The 21,785-nt window shown below is 47.9% G+C and overlaps 1 protein-coding gene across 1 annotated transcript in view; it reads right to left on the bottom strand.

The window, feature by feature from the left end:
* Positions 1–10,031: 10,031 nt before the first annotated feature.
* The window catches only part of PFAS (phosphoribosylformylglycinamidine synthase), a 26,376-nt gene continuing 14,622 nt past the window's right edge, over positions 10,032–21,785 (bottom strand). Inside the window, 29 exon segments of the mRNA XM_044303322.1 lie at positions 10,032–10,841; positions 11,149–11,301; positions 11,377–11,523; positions 13,532–13,646; positions 13,868–13,959; positions 14,042–14,252; positions 14,439–14,584; positions 14,658–14,777; positions 14,924–15,079; positions 15,164–15,247; positions 15,319–15,499; positions 15,670–15,900; positions 15,989–16,120; positions 16,212–16,322; positions 16,679–16,840; positions 16,939–17,000; positions 17,095–17,251; positions 17,330–17,403; positions 17,537–17,665; positions 17,853–17,984; positions 18,090–18,218; positions 18,309–18,433; positions 18,509–18,649; positions 18,724–18,829; positions 19,185–19,215; positions 19,217–19,372; positions 19,610–19,715; positions 20,104–20,239; positions 20,697–20,828. Coding sequence (XP_044159257.1) covers positions 10,522–10,841; positions 11,149–11,301; positions 11,377–11,523; positions 13,532–13,646; positions 13,868–13,959; positions 14,042–14,252; positions 14,439–14,584; positions 14,658–14,777; positions 14,924–15,079; positions 15,164–15,247; positions 15,319–15,499; positions 15,670–15,900; positions 15,989–16,120; positions 16,212–16,322; positions 16,679–16,840; positions 16,939–17,000; positions 17,095–17,251; positions 17,330–17,403; positions 17,537–17,665; positions 17,853–17,984; positions 18,090–18,218; positions 18,309–18,433; positions 18,509–18,649; positions 18,724–18,829; positions 19,185–19,215; positions 19,217–19,372; positions 19,610–19,715; positions 20,104–20,239; positions 20,697–20,808 — 3,957 coding nt within the window. The 5' untranslated portion in view covers positions 20,809–20,828 and the 3' untranslated portion in view covers positions 10,032–10,521.

Here is a 21,785-nt window from a genome sequence, read left to right as displayed (position 1 = left end):
CCAGCAGCAACAGTACTACCGAGGATACAGACACCCACATTACTCTGGCTCTTCGGCATCAGACAGCGATAGATCGAACCACGTTTTTTAGGCAACGCCCCAAGGAGGGGCAGATCAAGAGGCGGAGGACCAGGAGGGGCGGGAAGAAATCAAGAAGGACGCATACAGACACGCTCCCAGGTAAGGAGGACAACTTAGGTTAGTGGACGAGATATTAATGACTATCACCGACACAGATCACAGTCCTACAGAAGGGTCTATCATTTTGTCCCACACCAACACTCAATACGTTCTCATTAGAACAGGAATTACAGAAATTCTACCGGACTGTAAGACTTAAAGCCCATGTCCAGGAATTAACACCGGAACAACCTATTCCATTTACCACACCAGGACCCCTATCCATTAAAAACCTGGGACTCAGGAACAAAAGTTCCTTTATGCCCCCTAAAAATAAACACCCCATAGAAACATATATTTCCCTCTCCTAGAAGCTAATAGGTGATATCCTTATGGTGAATACTGAGGGCCATTTTAAACACACCAACAATTTGTCCCCGGAAGAGAAAATATCTTTCAATTCATTACAACTAAATAAGGACTTAACCATCAAACCTGCGGATAAAAGGTGAAGCTCTTCTCGTCATGGACAAGGGGGACTATCTGGCGGAAATTAATAGGCAAGTTTCTGACACAGAAACATACAAAATATTACCAAGAGACCCTACTCCACAGATACAAGAATTAAATTTCCCATACCATTAACTCATATTCAGTACAAGGCATCATAGACCCCAAAACTGCCAGCTTTCTAATCAAAAGGGACCCCATCACCCCGGTATTCTACACACTACCGAAAATCCACAAAAATCTCACTAAACCACCAGGGCGTCCGATTGTTGCCTCTACCGAGTCCATCTTCTCTCCCCTAGCCATTTACCTAGAAAGAAATGTTGACCCCTCTAATAAAAACATCCAAATACTTCATACTCGACACTTCCGACTTTTTGAAAACACAACAAAATATTGATACACCGACAGAATGTAACTTGTTGACACTGGATATCAACAGTTTATACACATCTATCACACATGAGAAAAGGTATACAAGCCACAGCAAAACTCCTAAATGAACACTCCAACCTCAGCAACCAACAACAGGAATGTTGCCTTAAATTACTTGAAATCATACTCACAAAAAACCTTTTCTTATTTGGGGACACCTACTATGGTCAGAAGAGAGGTACCGCTATGGGGTCCAATGTGGCCCCGCCCTATGCTAACGCATTTATGATAAGATTTGAGGAAGACCACGTCTATACACATCCCCTGTTCCAACAACACGCCCATATATGGCTTTGTTTTATTGACGTATTTGGAAAGGCCCAACATTAACCATAGACGATTTCATTACAGACCTCAACCATATATATAGCGAATTGGGATTTACCTCACATATCAGCCAAAAGGAAATTAGTTTCCTAGACACCCTGGTCAAGATTGACCAAACAGGATCACTCAACATGGATTTATACCACAAGCCCACGGACCGGAATAGTCTCCTCCTTTTTAATAGCTGTCACCCCAGAGCCACAAGAAAAATTGTTACTACGTTCTCAATACACACGGGTCGACCGGATCGTCATGGATACCACCATAAAAAATACGAGATTCGACAATATGACCGACAGATTCATACAAAGAGGTTATCCAAAGGCCATCTTAAATAAAGCTCTCCAGGATCCTAAAAATCCATCCATACCACCTCAAGCCAAACAAGACAATTCCAATAGAATAGCATGTGCAACCACCCATCATCCCCTCATGCCCAAAATACAGCAGGCTCGCAAAAAGAACTGGTCACTACTTTCGAAAGCTTAACCGGAGATCAAAGAATTCCAACAACATCCACTAACCTGCTACAAAAGCCCACCCAACATAAGGGATAAACTGATTAAAGCGGATGTAGGTAGCTTTACTAGACCTCCTAAACAAACCTTCTTACGCAGTAAGAGACAAGGAACATATCCGAGCTTACATTGTGCCCACTGCTCCTGCGTCATTAAAGGAGACTATGCCACACACCCACGCACCGGAAAGGCCATTGCGATTACGGGATTCTACACCTGAGATTGGAGCTTCGTCGTTTACTTAATAAAATGTCCATGTGCCTCGGATACGTCGGCGAGACAACACATCAGGGACCGGATAAGCAAGCACAAATCAACAATCAGACTAGGACATACTTTACCGATAATTCGCTTCCAAATCCTGGAGCAAATTGATCAACCAAGGAGAGGAGGTAACAGGACGCTCCTCCTGAAACAGAGGGAGGCCCTCTGGATCCATAAACTGGGGACATTAACACCACACGGCTTGAATAGTGAATGTGACCTTTTCATAAACTTGTGATATTATTGATGTATATTGACATATGTATCTTTCCTTCTTTCTACAAACTCATTGAATTGTCCACAAGCGGGCGAGGTATTGGCTTCTATTCCCCATGTTTCCCTTTCCCAAACCCCCCCTTCTTTTCCTTCCCCTCCCTTGACTAGACATATACCCCTGTATGATAGAGTTGTTTGTTTCCCCATATACCCATAGGACTAAACAGTCCTATATATACACACAAATATAATGACAGTCCATTATGGCACAACCATCCCTAACATACAGATCCTAACATACATATCTTAAACGGGCTTACCCCCCCCTTCAATTAGTGCCACGTTTTTTTTAAGACCTTTTCCTTATTTTCCTACCTACTTGTCTATATTTTTTTAAGGTAGTCCCCCCTTTCTTATAAGATCACCCCTGCAGCAATGCGTTATTCCCTTACGTCCTACCAGCAGCACAGATGGGTTAACTGCCCCTGTGGACTGGTAGGACCGGCGGAATTTTAATGAGCCCAAGAACCAATAAACGATCTTTAGCTCCCTGAAAGGGAGGAGATCACCCCCCAGCCCACCGTGTTTTTTTCCGTCCTCTGGACAGGTGGACTGGCGTATCGCTCCCCCTCAGGGAGCTGAAGAGTGCTAGGGGCTCTTTTTTTTCCTTAGAAGGATCGCCCCGTTTTTGGCTCTCTTTGCCTTTATTTTAGGCCTGATTGCGGCGATTTTTGTGTCTGGGGTACCGTCGGGGAGTGGGGTGTCACCCTCCCCTCTTCTTCCAACTCTGTGCGGTGTCCCGTTTTTTCCATCGCCACATGTGTGCGGCGCTATGGGCGCCGCCATCTTCCGGAAGTGACGCGCACTGGGTGCGCTATGTCACTTCCGGTTTTTCGTAGCCGTTGCGGTGTGAGGGTTTATCCTCACCACCTTTATTTAAACTGTCCCCCTATAAACATCCTGGGATCCAGGATTAACCGGGGGAGTCACTTAGAGCAAGCTGAGCCAGTATAGGCTCTCTTAGATCTCTGGGCTAGTTACGAACGAGGACCCGCCCAGGGGGCGGGGCTTTCTCCTTTTAAGCGCCCAGAGCCTGTCAGTCAGTGCTCTGGTTGCATCGCTTTGACAAGTTAGCTCCAGAGTTCCCTGTGCCTTGAGATATTCTTGTAGTATTGCTTGGCTTGGGTTTGTTGTTCCTCTTTCACATCTCTATTTCTTCTAGTGCTGGTGGGCCCCCTTAAGGTCTTGTTTCACCACCTCCAGTTATTGTAGGTGTTATGACCTGTTTTCTTTCTAATTACAGACTATGGCTTCCCCTAGGGATCCGGATCAGCGAAAGGCTGGGGCCAAGAGGAAGCATTTGGCGTGTTTTGAGTGTAACACGCCCTTAGACGACGGCTGTCCCTACTCTAGATGTGAGAGTTGTCACAAGGCATCCACGATGCAAGAAATGTTTCAGTGGACGAAGACATACGTGGATGATTCCATTAAGGGAGTGGTGCGACTACTTAATGAGAGGTTACCAGGACCCTCTCAGACTCCCATGGATGTGGTCGCACCAGTCGAAAGACCTACCCCCTGTTCGGTGGGGTCTTCTTCTGAGGAAGAAGAATTTACTTCTTGCTTTTTCCCTCCAGAAAAGACGCAGAAGTTACTTAAGTCCATCAGGTCGGGGGACCAGGATGTTGACATGGGGGAGTCCTCCGATCCCGCCGGACACAGCGTGTCTTTAGAGCGGATGAGACCCTTCTCTCTGTGATGCGCACAGAGTGGCGAAAGCCTGAGAAAGGTCCAGTTCTCACTAGAAAATTCAAAAAACTCATGTACCCGATGGCTAAACCCTTGGTGGAATCGTGGGGTTCCGTTCCCATGGTGGACATGGCTATAGCCAAGTTGTCCCGGCGCACTCTAGTTCCTGCAGACGATGGGTCTAGTCTGCAGGACCCTCTAGACCGGAGGGCAGAGTGCACCCTTAGAAGGAGTTAAGCGGCGGCCGCTGCCTCCGCATCAACTTCAATTGCGCCCACTGAGGTAGCCACCTATTTACGCTCTAAGCTCAACCAGATCCAGACGGACGTGGACCAGAGCGTGTCTAGAGATGATATCCTGGCAGCCTTCAAATCAGCCAATCTGGCTATGGACTTTCTAGTCGATTCCACCCAGATGCAGCTGAAGCTGGCCGCCAAAACTATGGCCCTAGTTTCGGCTGCCCGCAGACCACTTTGGCTGAAACCTTGGGTCGCGGACAACACGTCCAAGTTCAATCTTTGTGGGCTCCCCTTCGAACCGGACAGGCTATTCGGGTCCGAATTGGACAAGATAATGGAGGGGCTCTCCGATAAAAAGGGGAAGAGCCTCCCCCAGCAGCCCTTTCGGGGACGCCCCAGACAAGAGAAGAAAGACGGAGGTCGTCCAGGGCAGCAGTCTAGGCGCAGAGATTGGGGGGGGGGGGGGGGCCATCTCGTAAATATTCGAGGCGCTCCCGTAAACCCACCAGGGAGGCAAAACCCTCCTGACTATGGGCCTCTTCGAGGCTCTTGGATAAGCCCTGCTGCCCCTGCAGTGTCTCCTCTAGATTTTCCCGTACCCCTCCCCCAGATTCCCGTGGGGGGCCGTCTCTCCCATTTCAAAGACTCTTGGAGCTCTTGTTGATTACAGACCCCTGGGTTCAAGACATAGTCTCCGTCGGGTACCGGGTAGACCTTATCTCTCTCCCCCAGAGAGATTCATCGCCACACGAAACTTCGGGTCGGCCAAACAAGTGGTCCAAGAATCTTACATTCAGGACTATATCTCCAAGGGAGCCCTAGAGGAGGTGCCGGCAGGGGAGAGAGGCCTAGGCATTTATTCACCAGTGTTCCTGGTTCCCAAGAAGACGGGAGATCTCCGGATGATCATCGACTTGAGATATCTCAATCGATTTATAAGGAAAACAAGGTTTCGCATGGAAACCATAAGGTCAGTCAGCCATATCCTCAACCTCGGGGATGTCATGGCTACTCTGGACCTCGAAGATGCGTATCTTCACATTCCGATCCATTCCGCTTCCCGGAAACTCCTCAGGATCGCGGTCCAGATTTCAGGGCTTCGCAGGCACTTTCAGTTCACCGCGCTTCCCTTCGGAATCTCTTCTGCCCCCCTTATCTTCACCAAGGTGGTGGTGTCGGTGGTGGCAGCTTTGAGACTGCAAGGACTGACTATTATTCCTTATCTGAACGATTGGCTTTTCATAGCCTCTTCAGTTCCGATCCTTACCCACCATCTTCAGATCGCTATCTCCTTTCTCCTCCGCCTGGGCTGGATTATCAACTGGCAGAAGTCGAATGTGAGCCCATCGACTTCAATCCATTATTTAGGATTCGTGGGCGACTCTGTGGTGATGTCCCTCCGGTTGACTTTAGAAAGGAGAGCACGGATCCAGGACCTGGCAAAAGTCCTTTACGTCCCTCGTCGAGTCTCTATCCGGACTCTCATGAAGATGCTGGGGCTCATGTCAGCGGCTGCGGACGCAGTCCCTTGGGCGCTATGGCACCCCTGTCCTCTTCAGTCGGAGGTTTTACACCTATGGAACGGCAGCCCTGCGGGGCTAGATTCCCTGTGCTCCCTGTCCGGTCAAACCCGGAATTCCCTCAGATGGTGGTTTCAGCTGCCAGCAGAGAAGTCTATGACCCAACCAGCTTGGCTCATATTGACTACAGACGTGTCCCTTGTAGGCTGGGGCGCTCACCTGGACGGATCCCAAGTACAGGGATCCTGGTCCCCGCTGGAGCGGCGTCTTTCTTCCAATCTTCGCGAGATGCGAGCTATCCGGCTAGCCCTCCTTCACTTCGCCCCTCAGATTCGGGGTAAAGCGGTGAAAATCCAGTCAGACAATATGACTGCAGTTCTCTATATAAACAAGCAGGGAGGCACAAGGTCATTGCCCCTTCTGTCAGAGATCGGGGTGATCCTTCGGTGGGCAGAGTTGAACCTTTCCCATTTATCTGCCGTTCATATTCGAGGCTCCCTCAATATGATAGCGGACCGCTTAAGTCGAGGATTACCGACCATGGAGTGGTCTCTGCATCCGGAGATCTTCAGGCAGCTAGTTCACAGTTGGGGTATGCCAGAGGTGGATCTCATGGCAACCAGGTTCAACGCCAAGGTGCTGAGGTTCTGTTCCCTGTACAGGGAAGACAACCCCCTGGCGATAGATGCTCTGTCGATACCGTGGAGGTTCAGGCTGGCTTACATCTTCCCTCCGTTTTCCATGATATCGAGGGTATTGATGAAAATCCGTCAGGATCAGGCCTCGGTAATAGCCATCATACCGTTTTGGCCCAGGAGATCCTGGTTTACCCAGCTCATTCAGATGAGTCGGGGACAATACTGGAGACTCCCCCCGGAGCAGACCCTGGTGTCGTGGGACACTCACCTCTGCCCAGATCTGCACAGGTTCAACCTGACAGCCTGGAGGTTGATCAGTCCCTTCCCAACATAGAAGGGCTTTCCGAGTCGGTCCTGAGAACTTTGTCGCATTCCCGAGCAGAGTCTACAAAGAAGGCCTACTCCAGGATCATGAGAATCTTCGTGGCGTGGTGTGATTCCAAACAGGTGGCGTCCGCAGATCCGCCCCTTCCTGCAATACTACAATTTCTTCAAGATGGAACAGAGGCCTATCTCCAGCTACCTTGAAGGTACAGATTTGTGCCATCTCGGCCTGTCTCAACAGGCCACATTCTCGGGACCCACTCATTAAACGCTTCCTGAAGGGAGCTGAGAGACTAAAGCCTACTATACTGAAACCTACCCCCCAGTGGGATCTTTCAGTAGTGCTCAGGGGGCTAGCATCTCCCCCCTTCGAGCCTTTAGAGGAGGTAGATTTCAAATTTTTGACCTTAAAGATGATCTTTCTTCTGGCTATAGTTTCAGCCAAAAGAATCTCTGAATTGCAGGCGTTTTCTGCAATTCATCCATACATTATTTTCTTACAGGATAGAGTACTCCTGAAGTTTTTACCATACTTCAGGCCTAAGGTGCCTACCTTTCAAAATATCAACCAAGTAATCTCTTTACCAGTTTTGTTTACAGCCTCCTCCTCTGATACTCCAGCTAGAGACCCGCTGGATATTTCAAGATGCCTCCAGATCTATGTGGATAGATCCAGAGAGTTCAGGATAGATGAGAATCTCCTTATCCTGTTTGCCGGTAAGTCTAAAGGCCGTAAAGCGTCTAAAGCCACCATTAGTCGCTGGATCAAGGAGGCCATTAGGGAAGCCTTTGTTTCCCAATCCTTAGATCCTCCCGAGTTTGTGAGAGCCCATTCTACTAGGGCAGTCTCCACCTCGGTTGCGGAGAGAAGACTTCTCCCCTTAGAGTTGATCTGTAAGGCGGCCTCCTGGAGCTCTGAATCAACCTTCATCTCCCATTACAGGATAGATGCTAGGATGGCAGAGTTTTCGGCTTTTGGGCAGACGGTTCTTAGTTCTGCCAGGCATGAGGACCCTCCCTAGGGGTTTCGTCTTGCCATCTCCCCATCTGTGCTGCTGGTAGGACGTAAGGGAATCGTTAATTTCTAACAATAATTTGTTTTCCCTTAGTCCTAACAGCAGCACACAAATATCACACCCTAAATACATTATACTTGTTTAAAACACGGTGGGCTGGGGGGCGATCTCCTCCCTTTCAGGGAGCTGAAGATCGTTTATTGGTTCTTGGGCTCATTAAAATTCCGCCGGTCCTACCAGTCCATAGGGGCAGTTAACCCCATCTGTGCTGCTGTTAGGACTAAGGGGAAAAAAATTATCGTTAGAAATTAACGATTAACCTATCCAACCCCCCCCCCCCCTCCATTAGTGCCTGACTTACACCCTCCATAACCGTTCCCATTCCATATCAATGTTTCCTGATTCAATTGCACTCTCCCCCCACCCATAGATTGTTTCTTGCCGCTCAACCAGACATCCAGTATCCAACAGTATTTAATATAAACTAGATCCAACTATATGTGGGGATAACAACGCCGATCCAGATATAGGTATGCATTGACTACTTCCGACCATGTGATGGTACGTGGAACGCATACATGCGCTCCACATACCTCGTCACGTCCGGGAACCATTGCGCTCCACATAGTGCTCACAGGCACTTCCGCCCTATGGAGCGCAGGCTCTCGTCACATGACTGGAATCGCGATTAAGCACACTATTTAAACGGCGGTTAACAGCGATAAACCCGCATCCAGTGCCCCAGGAATACCACTACCCACCCTACAGGTATAGGATTGACTTTAATCTTTTTTCCACAGATAGGATGTGAAGCTCCATCGTCAAATTACTTTGACCGACCGTGGGAATCTATTGCATGCCTTCACGTTACCATCATTTTATGCCTCCATTTCTATATACAAAATATCCATTATAGGAATAGCATTTGGGGTTAACTAAATGTATTGGACTATATATGCAAATGTTCAGATTACGTGGCCATCCCTCTACGCCGGACCCCTGAGCCTTCACATATACGCACAAGATGCAAGCTATTCTTATTAGTGGCTTCATATGTAACCATATTCTGCGGTATCTGACCTTACATATAGACGCATGTTGCAAGCTATTCTTATTAGCGGTTCCCGATTTGGCGCAGATGAGCAGTATTCTGCGGTATCTGACACAGATGAGATGACTATGTCATGTACAATCATGTTTCCAAACCAAATCCCCACATAACCATGTAATCATGTTCATTATGTCCACCATCCCCCCTGTCGTTTTCTTCCCACGGTACGCCTAGATCTAGATCTCTATAATCATGCTCCCTAAACCATTATGTTGTTTCACCGCCATCAGTTTTGTAAATCATGTTTCACGGACTCTTTGCATTTATATGTGTTCCTCTGGACGCCATCTTACCCTGCTGCTAGAACTAGATCACATTTTGCTTGTAGATTATTTATCGTTAGACCATTATTATGATATTTAACTCCATGCTCTGCCATCTGAACAACATGTATTTAATATTATTCCAGATAACATGACCGCTGATGAAGGTCCACCGTGACCCAAACGTCTGGGCAGAAATATTCGGTCATTTATTCATATATACCCCGGGCCAATGGATGATGCAGAAAATATGAACTAAAACCTCACTTGAATTGCAAAACTTTCAACCCGAGTGCCTCAATATTTCATTACTCAGCGGACAATAAGGCGACTTGTGAACAGCAGGAGACGTCGTTGTCAAGCTGGAATTGATGCTCAAGGCCACAGGACAAGTACCTGAGACACTGACATTTTTGTGGCGGTGTACCCAGCACTGGTGTTAGCTTTTATGTCAGATTCTTTGAGATGAGGAAATCACCATTGCTGCTTCTACTTAATGCCCAAGTTGCATCATATAATATCATTGGAGCCGGGATTTTATTTGCCTTCCATAAATTTCACCTGAAAGCCAAATGGCCAAAACTTTTTGTGAGTAATATATATATATAAAAAATCCTCCATGATCTAAGGGTACTTTCACACTTGCGGCAGGACGGATCCGACAGGCTGTTCACCATGTCGGATCCGTCCTGCGGCTATTTCGCGTGCCGCCGGACCGCCGCTCCGTCCCCATTGACTATAATGGGGACGGGGGCGGAGCTCCGGCGCAGCACGGCGAAAGCCGCCGGACTAAAAAGCCTGACATGCAGTAATTTTAGTCCAGTGGCCTTTCAAGATGGATCCGACATGGTGAACAGCCTGTCGGATCCGTCCTGCCGCAAGTGTGAAAGTACCCTTAATCTTACCCATGCTGTCAAGGTCCCTGCCCCCAAGAATTGACTAAAAGGTTCCTCCGGCCCACCTCCTCCCCCAAACAGTGAGCTGTGCCATACACCCCCAATATACAAGGTGGAACCTGCTCCCGTGTCGCTCAGACTGTGGACCTGCCCTCTAGTGGTGGAGAGAGGGTACAACAGCAATAACATGAGATTCTCTGGAACGTATCACATTCTAGGACGTCTCTAGGCCTGGAAACATTAAGTGACCTTTTCCTGGGGGTTAAAGGGTTACTCTACATCAGATGCAATGTGGAGAGAGGACAATCCATCTACGGTGACAATCTGAATAAGCAGCGATTCTGCGGCTGCAGATCCCGCTCCACTCTCAGCTGATCATTCCCGCAGCGCGCTCTTCAGGCACCAGCTGTAACTATTCTGAAAGAGACGCATCCATGGGGACACACCCAGAGTCATCCTCCAGTCCTCAGGCATCCAGGGCCACTGCCACTTCAGGACAGAACGCTCCGGGTGCGGCATCATCGCCAGATGGCGTCCATCCTCCGAGCAAAGTCCGGCAATCCCTAGAGGGGAACCGTTAGGATTCATGGGGTACTCCTCAGTGGGAGCATTTTGGTCATTCACGTAGCGCAGGGGGGCCAGACGATGGGAGGTCACGTGATCACGAACCTTCTCAGACCGGAATCTCATCAGACCTGGAAGAAAAATAGTGGAATCAGAAATGTATTGGGGTCGTCTCCTTGATAATGTGCATTCTGCTATTACTTCTCGTTACTACCTCTAGAAGAGCAGGGTGGCGACAATACACAACCCCAAAATGGGCAGAACCACTGTGTGTGTCCAGACTCTCCATTAACCTACTGGTTCTGCACGTTTCACTAGTCTGGGAGATTGTCAATGGTCCCAGTTGTCCTGGCTGCCTAGAAGGTCACTCAGATCTTCTGTGCCCTGTACAACGCTTCATAGTCAGAACATCAGAAGACATACAGAAGGAACACTTACCTTCTCCATGTGCCACCCACACCCCAAACGATGACCCGGCCATCCCCTGCAGCAGAACACATGGACTTTCCTCAATTTTCACCGTGACAAAGCGAGATTCAAACCTTCCTGAGAGGTTGTGGCTCAGAAGAACTCCTTGTGTGGGACGTTCTCCTGCAGGATAGAAAAGTAGTAAGAATGGCGACACTAAATAGAAGCAGCCGAACAACTGACCTCGGGATAGCTCACCTGCTGGGTCCTCCGCTCCTACCCAACCCAGGAGCGCCATCAACTGGCATCCATTACAGATTCCCAGGCTGAAGGTGTCAGAGCGACAGCGGAAAGATTCAAACTGTTCACGAACTCCAGCGTTAAACTTTACAGACGCTGCCCAACCTACGACACAAAGAATCACAATCACATACAAGACCAGAAGAATAATATACTCAATACAGACAAATATAACTGCTATAATACTGCTTCATATGTACAAGAATATAACTACTATAATACTGCTCCTATGTACAAGAATATAACTACTATAATACTGCTCCTATGTACAAGAATATAACTACTATAATACTGCTTTCTATGTACAAGAATATAACTGCTATAATACTGCTCCTATGTACAGGAATATAACTACTATAATACTGCTCCTATGTACAAGAATATAACTACTATAATACTGCTCCTATGTACAAGAATATAACTACTATAATACTGCTTCCTATGTACAAGAATATAACTGCTATAATACTGCTCCTATGTACAGGAATATAACTACTATAATACTGCTCCTATGTACAAGAATATAACTACTATAATACTGCTCCTATGTACAAGAATATAACTACTATAATACTGCTCCTATGTACAAGAATATAACTACTATAATACTGCTCCTATGTACAAGAATATAACTACTATAATACTGCTTCCTATGTACAAGAATATAACTGCTATAATACTGCTCCTATGTACAGGAATATAACTACTATAATACTGCTCCTATGTACAAGAATATAACTACTATAATACTGCTCCTATGTACAAGAATATAACTACTATAATACTGCTCCTATGTACAAGAATATAACTACTATAATACTGCTCCTATGTACAAGAATATAACTACTATAATACTGCTTCCTATGTACAAGAATATAACTGCTATAATACTGCTCCTATGTACAAGAATATAACTACTATAATACTGCTCCTATGTACAAGAATATAACTGCTATAATACTGCTCCTATGTACAAGAATATAACTACTATAATACTGCCTCCTATGTACAAGAATATAACTACTATAATACTGCTCCTATATACAAGAATATAACTGCTATAATACTGCTCCTATGTACAAGAATATAACTGCTATAATACTGCTCCTATGTACAGGAATATAACTACTATAATACTGCTCCTATGTACAGGAATATAACTACTATAATACTGCCTCCTATGTACAAGAATATAACTACTATAATACTGCTCCTATGTACAAGAATATAACTACTATAATACTGATCCTATGTACAAGAATATAACTACTATAATACTGCCTCCTATGTACAAGAATATAACTACTATAATACTGCCTCCTATGTACAAGACTATAACTACTATAATACTGCTCCTATGTACACGAATATAACTACTATAATACTGCTCCTATGTACAGGAATATAACTGCTATAATACTGCTCCTATGTACAAGAATATAACTACTATAATACTGCCTCCTATGTACAGGAATATAACTACTATAATACTGCTCCTATGTACAAGAATGTAACTACTATAATACTGCCTCCTATGTACAAGAATATAACTACTATAATACTGCTCCTATATACAAGAATATAACTGCTATAATACTGCTCCTATGTACAAGAATATAACTGCTATAATACTGCTCCTATGTACAGGAATATAACTACTATAATACTGCTCCTATGTACAGGAATATAACTACTATAATACTGCCTCCTATGTACAAGAATATAACTACTATAATACTGCTCCTATGTATAAGAATATAACTACTATAATACTGCCGAAAAAGTATAATACACTGTGCCAACCCTCTGCGGGAATGATCCGTGTGGCAGACAGACCCAAATGATTTTGTACAAAATGTATTTGCCAAGAATCCCAGATGTATTTATTAAGCGCAGCATTAGCATACGAATACTTTTTGTACTTTATTGGGTTTGCAGATTGCTGTTGCATTGTATTTTTTCCCGATGTTTTCAGCCATGGTGATGTGCACCTGACCCCTTTTTTCTTTGCAGTACTAGAATACTGCCTCCGGTGTATGACCAGTTTTCATCCACCGGGGGACGGTATTCTAGTATTTCTACTCTGGTTTTTTCATGTCCTGTGATCACTTACCTTTCGCAGAGCCCAGGACATCTGCATAGCTGAATCCTCCCACAAATATTAGGCCCCTGAAGACGTCCAGGGCGGTTCCTCCGGTCAGGAGATCTTCCATGGTAACATCCCAGACCTGGAGAGCAGGACACAGGATGATGGGAGTAGTTACATCTCATATTTCCTGTTGATAAGAACAGCTCATCTTCTGTGAGGCGGTGTCAGGTTGTCAGATCCCATGATGCACCGCTCCTGCCACCTGAGGGCCAACATGAACTGCAGCTTTTGATGTGACTGGAGCATAAGATACTATAGTAAAGGATTTGCTATCAGGGAGCAACAGGACAACAACGTTACCTCAAACCCGACCATCAGCAGCGCAGTCGCCATCTCTCTGTCGCCATTACTGCCCTCTTCCCGCACCACAGCGACACGCGGCTGGGCGGAGCCTGTGGGGGGTTATACACATGGCCGGTTATAGCATCACATACACCCACCCAGCATAACCACCATCATCCTTCACTACTGTACCTATCATAGGCGGCACAGGAGGCTTCTCAGACGGGTTGAAGGTCAGCTGGTAGTTAGGCCCCTCCCTCTTAAGGAGCCCCGCCTCCTCCAGTGACACACAGCTTGGGCTGGCCTGCAGCCGTTCCAGCTGGAAGCTTGTCTCCTCCCACAGCGCGCGCAGCCTCCCTACTTGATCGCACAGAACCTCCTCCTCATTTACACGAATTCTGACCTAGGAAAAAAATAAAATAAAATATATGTCTCCTTTAAGAGGAGGGGACTTTAAAGGGGAAAGGCAAAACCAGCAGATCAGCGGCACTGGTGTCCTATGGGTGTCCACCATAGGTCCTGTACCTTTAAACCACTGGTTCATATCCCTTTAAAGCCAGGGGACGTAATGCAGGGCCGTGAGACTTACCACAGAGGCGGGGCCCCGTCCCTGCGTACGTCCTAGTCTCATGCACTGGAGCCCCGATGCCCGATACCGCTCTATAACCCGCTCATGTGACGTCTCAGGGACTTCTAGAATGAGCCCCAACTCCTCGGAGAAGAGCAGATCCAGAGCTGAGAAACAAGAAGGAGATGTGAAGACGCCTGGACACCGATGACAAAGTGAGAGCCACGTCGCAGAACTTACCACTGACGTCCGGGGAGGAAAGCTCCACGTCCAGCCCGCAGTTCCCAGCGAACGCCATCTCCAGGAGACAAGTAATGAGACCGCCGTCGCTCACGTCGTGGCCCGCGCTCAGCGCGCGCTCTGTGGAAGACGACAGGAGAGTTACACATGTGCAATCGTGTCCTGAGTCTCAACCTCACAGTACTGCACGTCCTGCTGGTCCAGTGTCTGCACAGAACGCTGCGGAGCATTGTGGGAGATGCAGAGGACACACAGAACAGTCTCACCTTTGAGGAGCTGCTGAGTGACCCTGAAGCAGGAGACCAAGGTCTGGGGGTCGTCCAGGTCAGGTGGGTGCTGCCCGAGCTGTGAATAGCACTGAGCCAAGGCGCTGCCACCCAGACGATGCTTCCCGGGGTTGAGGGGCACATAGAGGAGGACGCCTGAGGGTCAGAGCAGATATCAGGTCACTATTCATCCTCCCTAACACATGCTGCGTACTGCACCACAATCATGGAGGCCCTTACCCTTCTCTCCAGGGTTCTTCAGGTCTGGTGTGATGGTGGCCGTGATATCGGGGCACACAGCATACACGGAGATGACCAGAGACCCTGAAAAACAGAGACAGCATTAGACTGAAGGACAGAGACAGGAACCTGGAGGACACTGGACATCCACTCACCTGGGGCCTTCACAGTCTCTGTCTCAACTCTTGCAGCCATGCTGAGAGAGTCCTTCCCTCCGTCCACAGCAATACCGACCTGCGCCATGACATCACACATGGCCACACATGCATCGTACAGCGCAGCACCTTCACCGGGAAGTTTAGCCGCCCACATCCAGTTACCGCTGCACTTCACATCCTACCAGAGAGAGAAAGACGACTTGAGGGGCTACAATCACTGTGATCAGGAGTGGACAGTAGCCAACAGCTGTGGATGCCAACATGGCGGCCTTCCACTCCAAGTGGTCTACTCCCTGCTCCAGTGACACTGAGCGATGACATCATCATTGCATCAATTCATTAAATTACCTTCAGGTCGGTCACTAAGGCAAACACCAGGTTTGTAAGAGCTTCGCCCACTGCCATCCGGGCACCTGCTGCCGGATCCAAGAGACCTTTAATTGGCTGCTCCCCGATAGCCGTAGCTCCACCTACAGTGTCCGTGTAGGACAGCGAGATGACAGCTACGTCAGCCAAGGGGGTGTGAAGCGGCCCCACACACTGCTGCTGGGCCACAAGACCGGTGACCGAGCGATCCACCTGCAGATGGAGGGAAGGCTCTGTGTTACTGCAAATCCATGTGAAGACACCAGAAGCCCCGGCATGGACATTCAGAGTAGAAGGCCACCTTGTTGGTCAGGTATCGTTTGCTCGCCACAGACGGTAGTCTCAGAACGCGTTCCAGGGCTTGCCTGATGCTCAGATTTTTGGGAAGGGTCAACGTCTTGAGTTCAGGAGTAACTCGATTCAACTTAAATTCCTGTAGAAGAAAAGTCATAGAAGATACAGTAAGGAGAGGGTCATCAAAACCATGAAGTCTGGATATACTAGGACAAGACTAGGAGCTCTACCTTATGAGGCATCTTCCCCAGGACCCACTCCAGCTCCAGATCCACTGGAACACAATTTCGGTCACTGCGATCAGGATCGGGATCGTTCTCGCTCCCATTCACCAACACAATCTACACAGAAAAAGTCAACGAGGATCAGTGATCTCATACGAGAGAAAAATAATCTACAAATTAAAATGTTTCCTCATCTGGGGGAACTTATGGTGCGGTTCATCCTGAGCGTCCCTGTAAATAAACAGAATTCTAGAAATACAGTGAAGACTGACACAGTCAGAGGAACACAAGACTATAGATAGCAATGCAGGAAAGCGACGTTGACCAACGGCGGACATTTTTAAGAGACCAAAATAAAAGACATGGACACACAAATGGCAACCCCAGGATTTCCAGGTAGAACGTACAATTCAGGGGAAGTGATCCAACACTGCAAATAAAAGTGACCTGAATCAGTAGACTGAGGGTCTTACCCGGCCATCTCCTGTGATTTTACCCACAAAGTCCACCGGAGACCTCTCTCTTCGACACACTGAGCGCAGGAAATCGGCATCTTTTGGACGGATGAGCAAAGCGTTGGATTCCTGGTACTCTGCCCCCCAAATCTCCAGGACGCTCAATGTGGGGTCTCCTAACTGAAGATGATACAAGACCATTAAGGGAAAAGAATGAGCTGGATTTATTCCAGGAGATGAGGGAGATGGTGCAACCAGAAGATGCAAAGGTCTCATACCTGAAAGCTCTTCGTATAGATGACGGCACCTTGAGGCTCACTCAGCTCCTTAAGTACATTACCTGCAGAGGACAAGTGTCAAGACAGATGCCATAACCAAAGTCAGATCCATAGATCTCAATGGGAGGAGCTGACAACGCAGCGATCAGCTCTCACCGTTCCCACCAGCCCCCTGGTCGTGAATACTACAGATCGGATTCCGGTCCCCTCGCTCCACACAGGCACGCACGGCTCTGTTCATCCTCTGCTCCATCTCTGCATCCCCTCGTTGCACTGCTCCAAAGTCCAGTTCACTGGCGTTGTCCCCCTGAACCTGTTGACCCCCAGAACTAAATCATGATCTGATACAAACGCGATGATCAAGCTGATACATTTCAGAACAGATACTTACTTGAATAGAAGAAGCAGCCCCTCCACCCACTCCAATCCGATAGATGGGACCCCCAATCTTCACAACGTGCATGTCTGAGGGAAAGAGACATCCCTGAGGCATCGAGATCTACCCTTCCACCACAAACCACCCATTTATTCCAAAATACGCATCATCCTCAGAGAAGATTCATCTCACGGGTCCACAAGAGGCTTCCATTAGTCTTACCTGGTTCTGGAGCCTCTTTGGTCCGATGAATGTCTTCCATAGATCCAATACCTCCGCTGAACATGATGGGCTTCACCCACTCCCTTCTCTCCCCGGAGGGCAGGCGAAGGCCAAATGAACGAGCGAATCCTGTTACCATTAAGAGAAGGGATTATTAATATCAGCATCAACTGCTGAAGAAGACCTCAACAATAACGAGGAGGAAAGAATAGCGGCCGATCCACCAGACCGCAGAACACCAAGTATTCTATCCTTCCTCAATGAATTTCAGAAACTTGGAATAGTTGGAAGGAAATCGATGTCGTCAACTCCTCACCTGCCAGCACCGGCTCTCCAAACTTGTTGCCATAATCTGAGGCTCCATTACTGGCTTCGATGGCTACCTCCAGAGGCCGGGCAAACTGGACGGGATATTTGTAAGAAGCGTCCTCCCATGGAAGAGAATATCCTGCACATAAACACAGACTTGTTGGACAGAAGGATCCATGAGGTACAGACATGAAGAACATGATCTTAGAGAGAAGAAGAGACAAGTCATGCATCTCCTGGATACCTGGAATGTGAAGATTTCCAAAACAGTAGCCAGCAGTGCCTGCTATGACATGGGCTCCCTTCCCAGTGCTCTGTACATCCCGAATACGACCACCTGTGCCAGTAGTGGCACCACTAAACGGTGCTACGCCTGTAAGAGATGGAAGAAAAGAACTTTAGAAGAAGAAACAACCATGCTCAAAGCATACACCATCCAGAAACACCCCAGGCCTGTGCTCACCTGTAGGGAAGTTATGGGTCTCGGCGGTAAAGATGAGGTGTCGGGTGGAGCTTGTCAGTTTGTAGGGTCCAGGGCAGGAGGGATCGGTAGGAATCAGGCTGGTCACTTCCTTCCCCTGGATTGCACTGGAAAGAGAAGGCATCGGAGAAGGTCAGTTTTGGTCAGACGACTCAGAGTTTTTTTGGAGGGGTGACACAAACCTGCTGTTGTCACAGAACTTGATGACGTTGTTCTGGTTACTGGTGTCCTGAGTCTTCATGATCAGGTCAAAGAGCGAGTGCGGCTTCTCCTGCCCATCCACTAGAAGCCTGCCCTTGAAGAACCAATGGCGGCTGTGTTCACTGGATAACAGAGAGCATCATTACTCAGAACAGTCTCTGAAAAAGACAGTCCCAGTCAAAACCCAGACACCGACCTGTTAGACTGCGCTAAGTCAAAGCACTCAACGCTGCTCGGATTGCGGCCCACGCGCTGGAAAAGAGCGGTGTAATAATCCAGGTCCCAAGAGTCGAAAGCAAGACCTGTGAATGATGTCAGGAGTCTGAAAACTCTCAGGTTCTCTGCTCTAGTCACATCCAGAGCTGAGTAACCACCCTGGTGGTTCAGTGATTATACGCATCATGTTTTACAGTGAGGGAGATGTTAACACCAAGCCCTGTGCTATAGAATCATGCACAAAAAAAACAACTACATCTCTCATGATGCACCAGAACGTAGTGCGATACCAAGGCTCAGCTAAGCTGGTAGGTGGGCGTCACTCAGCACAGTGACAAGACATTAATGAAGCAACTGGCAGAATTGTGAATGCAGCTCTGGATGTTACTAGAGGATAAAACACAGTGTAAAATGTCTTCTTTTTGATTGGGTGCCACATACCCAACTCTGTGTTAGCTGTTTCCAGTGCCGCCTCTCCCTTGTCCCATCACGTCCACCTCATACACCTTCTCAGGCCGGACAGAGATCTCAAAGCTTCTCACCGGTTCGGGGTAGATGCATTCAGTCATGCGGTCATATAGAGAAGACGTCAGTTTCTGCTTCTCTCCATCCTCCAGCTCTCTCTGAAACTGATGGGTTTATATTCAATCAATAGCAAATCAGTGGTGAGAACCCAACGTGTCCTCGTACTGGAAGGACATGGACGGTCAAGGAGACATGGTCCAAGTCACCACTGTGCTACTGTATACATGGGAGTCCTTCACATGGACCATGAAGATCCCACACAGATCCTCACAATCATGGTGATCCAGCACAGGACACTTCAGGACAGGAAATGTTTGTCTAAGATGAGAAGCTCTTCGCACCTTCATCAGATATCGTTTGGAACATTCTATCCTGTCGATGTTGGTCAGGCCAATGGAACGACAGATGGACACGGCGTTGGTGGAAAACGCTGTGGAGAAATTCAACCTACAGATGAGAATTGAAAGGAAACAGTCAGTAGGAGATTCTCCTCTAAGGCTAGATGCACACGACCGTATGCGTTTTGTGGTCCGCAAAAAAAACGGATGACGTCCGTATGGCATCCGCTTTTTTTCGCGGATCCATTATAACAATGCCTAAACTTGTCCGCAAAATGGACAAGAATAGGACATGTTCTAGTTTTTTTGCGGGGCTACAGAACGGAGCAACGGATGCGGACAGCACAGGGAGTGCTGTCCGCATCTTTTGCGGCCCCAGCTGAAGTGAATGGGTCCGCACCCGTGCCGCAAAAAATGCAGGCTCGGATGCGGAACCAAACCGCGTTCGTGTGCATGTAGCCTAAGACATAGGGCTGAACAGGATGGTCAGAACTCACCTAGGTCCGACCTCCACCAGCAGGTCTGATGGTTCAGGGTGAAGGAAAGTTGTGTCCGAAATGCTCTGGGGGTCAAAGGGGCAGCTGAAGAGCCATCGCAGGGTGTCTGTCTGCCTAGAGGTGGGTGGAGAGTCACCTGCAGGGGGTACAAGGTCTAGAATTGAGCAAAAGACCTACTGGTTCTCCTGGCCATGGAGAGAACACCGTGTGACCTATGAGATGTGAGGCACCATCAGAGAACTACTAGATGTTTGATGATGTATGACCTGGGCCATGTCACAAGGGGCCCTTTCATGGGCCGAGGCACAGGGCAATGGCCAATCACTGCCGATCATTCAGGTGCAATGGAGCCACATTCACACACAGCATACGGATTGAGTGCTGGCAGCAGATCTGTGGTTCACAGGAGGATGTGTGAAGGAGGTGTTTACCTCTGGTGATCGGCAGCACCCTCACACATAGACCTGCCCGATCTTCGAGTAAGAGGTTCCCATGTGTAATATGTGAGGATGAGGAAGGGCTCCGGAGACAAAAGGTCAAGGACGGGGCAGAGATTAAAGTGTGAGTGACGAGGAGGGGCAGCGAGCCCTTACCCGGCCAGCTGACGTTGTAGCACAGCTCCTTCTGCACGCTCTTCTCCAACCCAGACAAGCGCAGCAAATCATCAGACCCCAGGAAGGGGCAATAAAAGTGCAAGACCACCATCTTCACCTATCCAGGGCACCCTGGAGGGAGAGAACGCACAATCAACATGGTGTATCTAATCCTGTCACATGTGATACTGCCTGCTGATACACTGTATCTAATCACGTCATGACATGCCGCTGAGCTGTGTATCTAATCCTCTGATGTGTGATACTGTCTGCTGAGCTGTGTATCTAATCCTATCCTGTGTGATACTGACTGCTGAGCTGTGTATCTTATCCTATCCTGTGTAATACTGTCTGCTGAGCTGTGTATCTAATCCTATCCTGTGTAATACTGCCTGCTGAGCTGTGCATCTAATCCTCTCCTGTGTGATACAGTCTGCTGAGCTGTGTATCTAATCCCATCCTGTGTGATACTGCCTGCTGGGCTGTGTATCTAATCCCATCCTGTGTGATACTGCCTGCTGGGCTGTGTATCTAATCCTATCCTGTGTGATACTGTCTGCTGAGCTGTGTATCTAATCCTATCCTGTGTGATACAGTCTGCTGAGCCGTGTATCTAATCCTATCCTGTGTGATACTGTCTGCTGAGCCGTGTATCTAATCCTATCCTGTGTGATACTGTCTGCTGAGCCGTGTATCTAATCCTATCCTGTGTGATACAGTCTGCTGAGCCGTGTATCTAATCCTATCCTGTGTGATACTGTCTGCTGAGCCGTGTATCTAATCCTATCCTGTGTGATACTGTCTGCTGAGCCGTGTATCTAATCCTATCCTGTGTGATACTGCCTGCTGAGCCGTGTATCTAATCCTATCCTGTGTGATACTGCCTGCTGAGCCGTGTATCTAATCCTATCCTGTGTGATACTGCCTGCTGAGCCGTGTATCTAATCCTATACTGTGTGATACTGCCTGCTGAGCTGTGTATCTAATCCTGTCCTGTGTGATACTGTCTGCCGAGCTGTGTATCTAATCCTATCCTGTGTGATACTGTCTGCTGAGCTGTGTATCTAATCCTCTCCTGTGTGATACTGT

Source organism: Bufo gargarizans, chromosome 8 (genome assembly GCF_014858855.1).
Source record: "Bufo gargarizans isolate SCDJY-AF-19 chromosome 8, ASM1485885v1, whole genome shotgun sequence".
Lineage (NCBI taxonomy): Eukaryota > Metazoa > Chordata > Amphibia > Anura > Bufonidae > Bufo > Bufo gargarizans.
The sequence above is the reverse complement of the archived record's forward strand: the minus strand, read 5'-3'. Positions and strand labels throughout refer to the sequence as shown.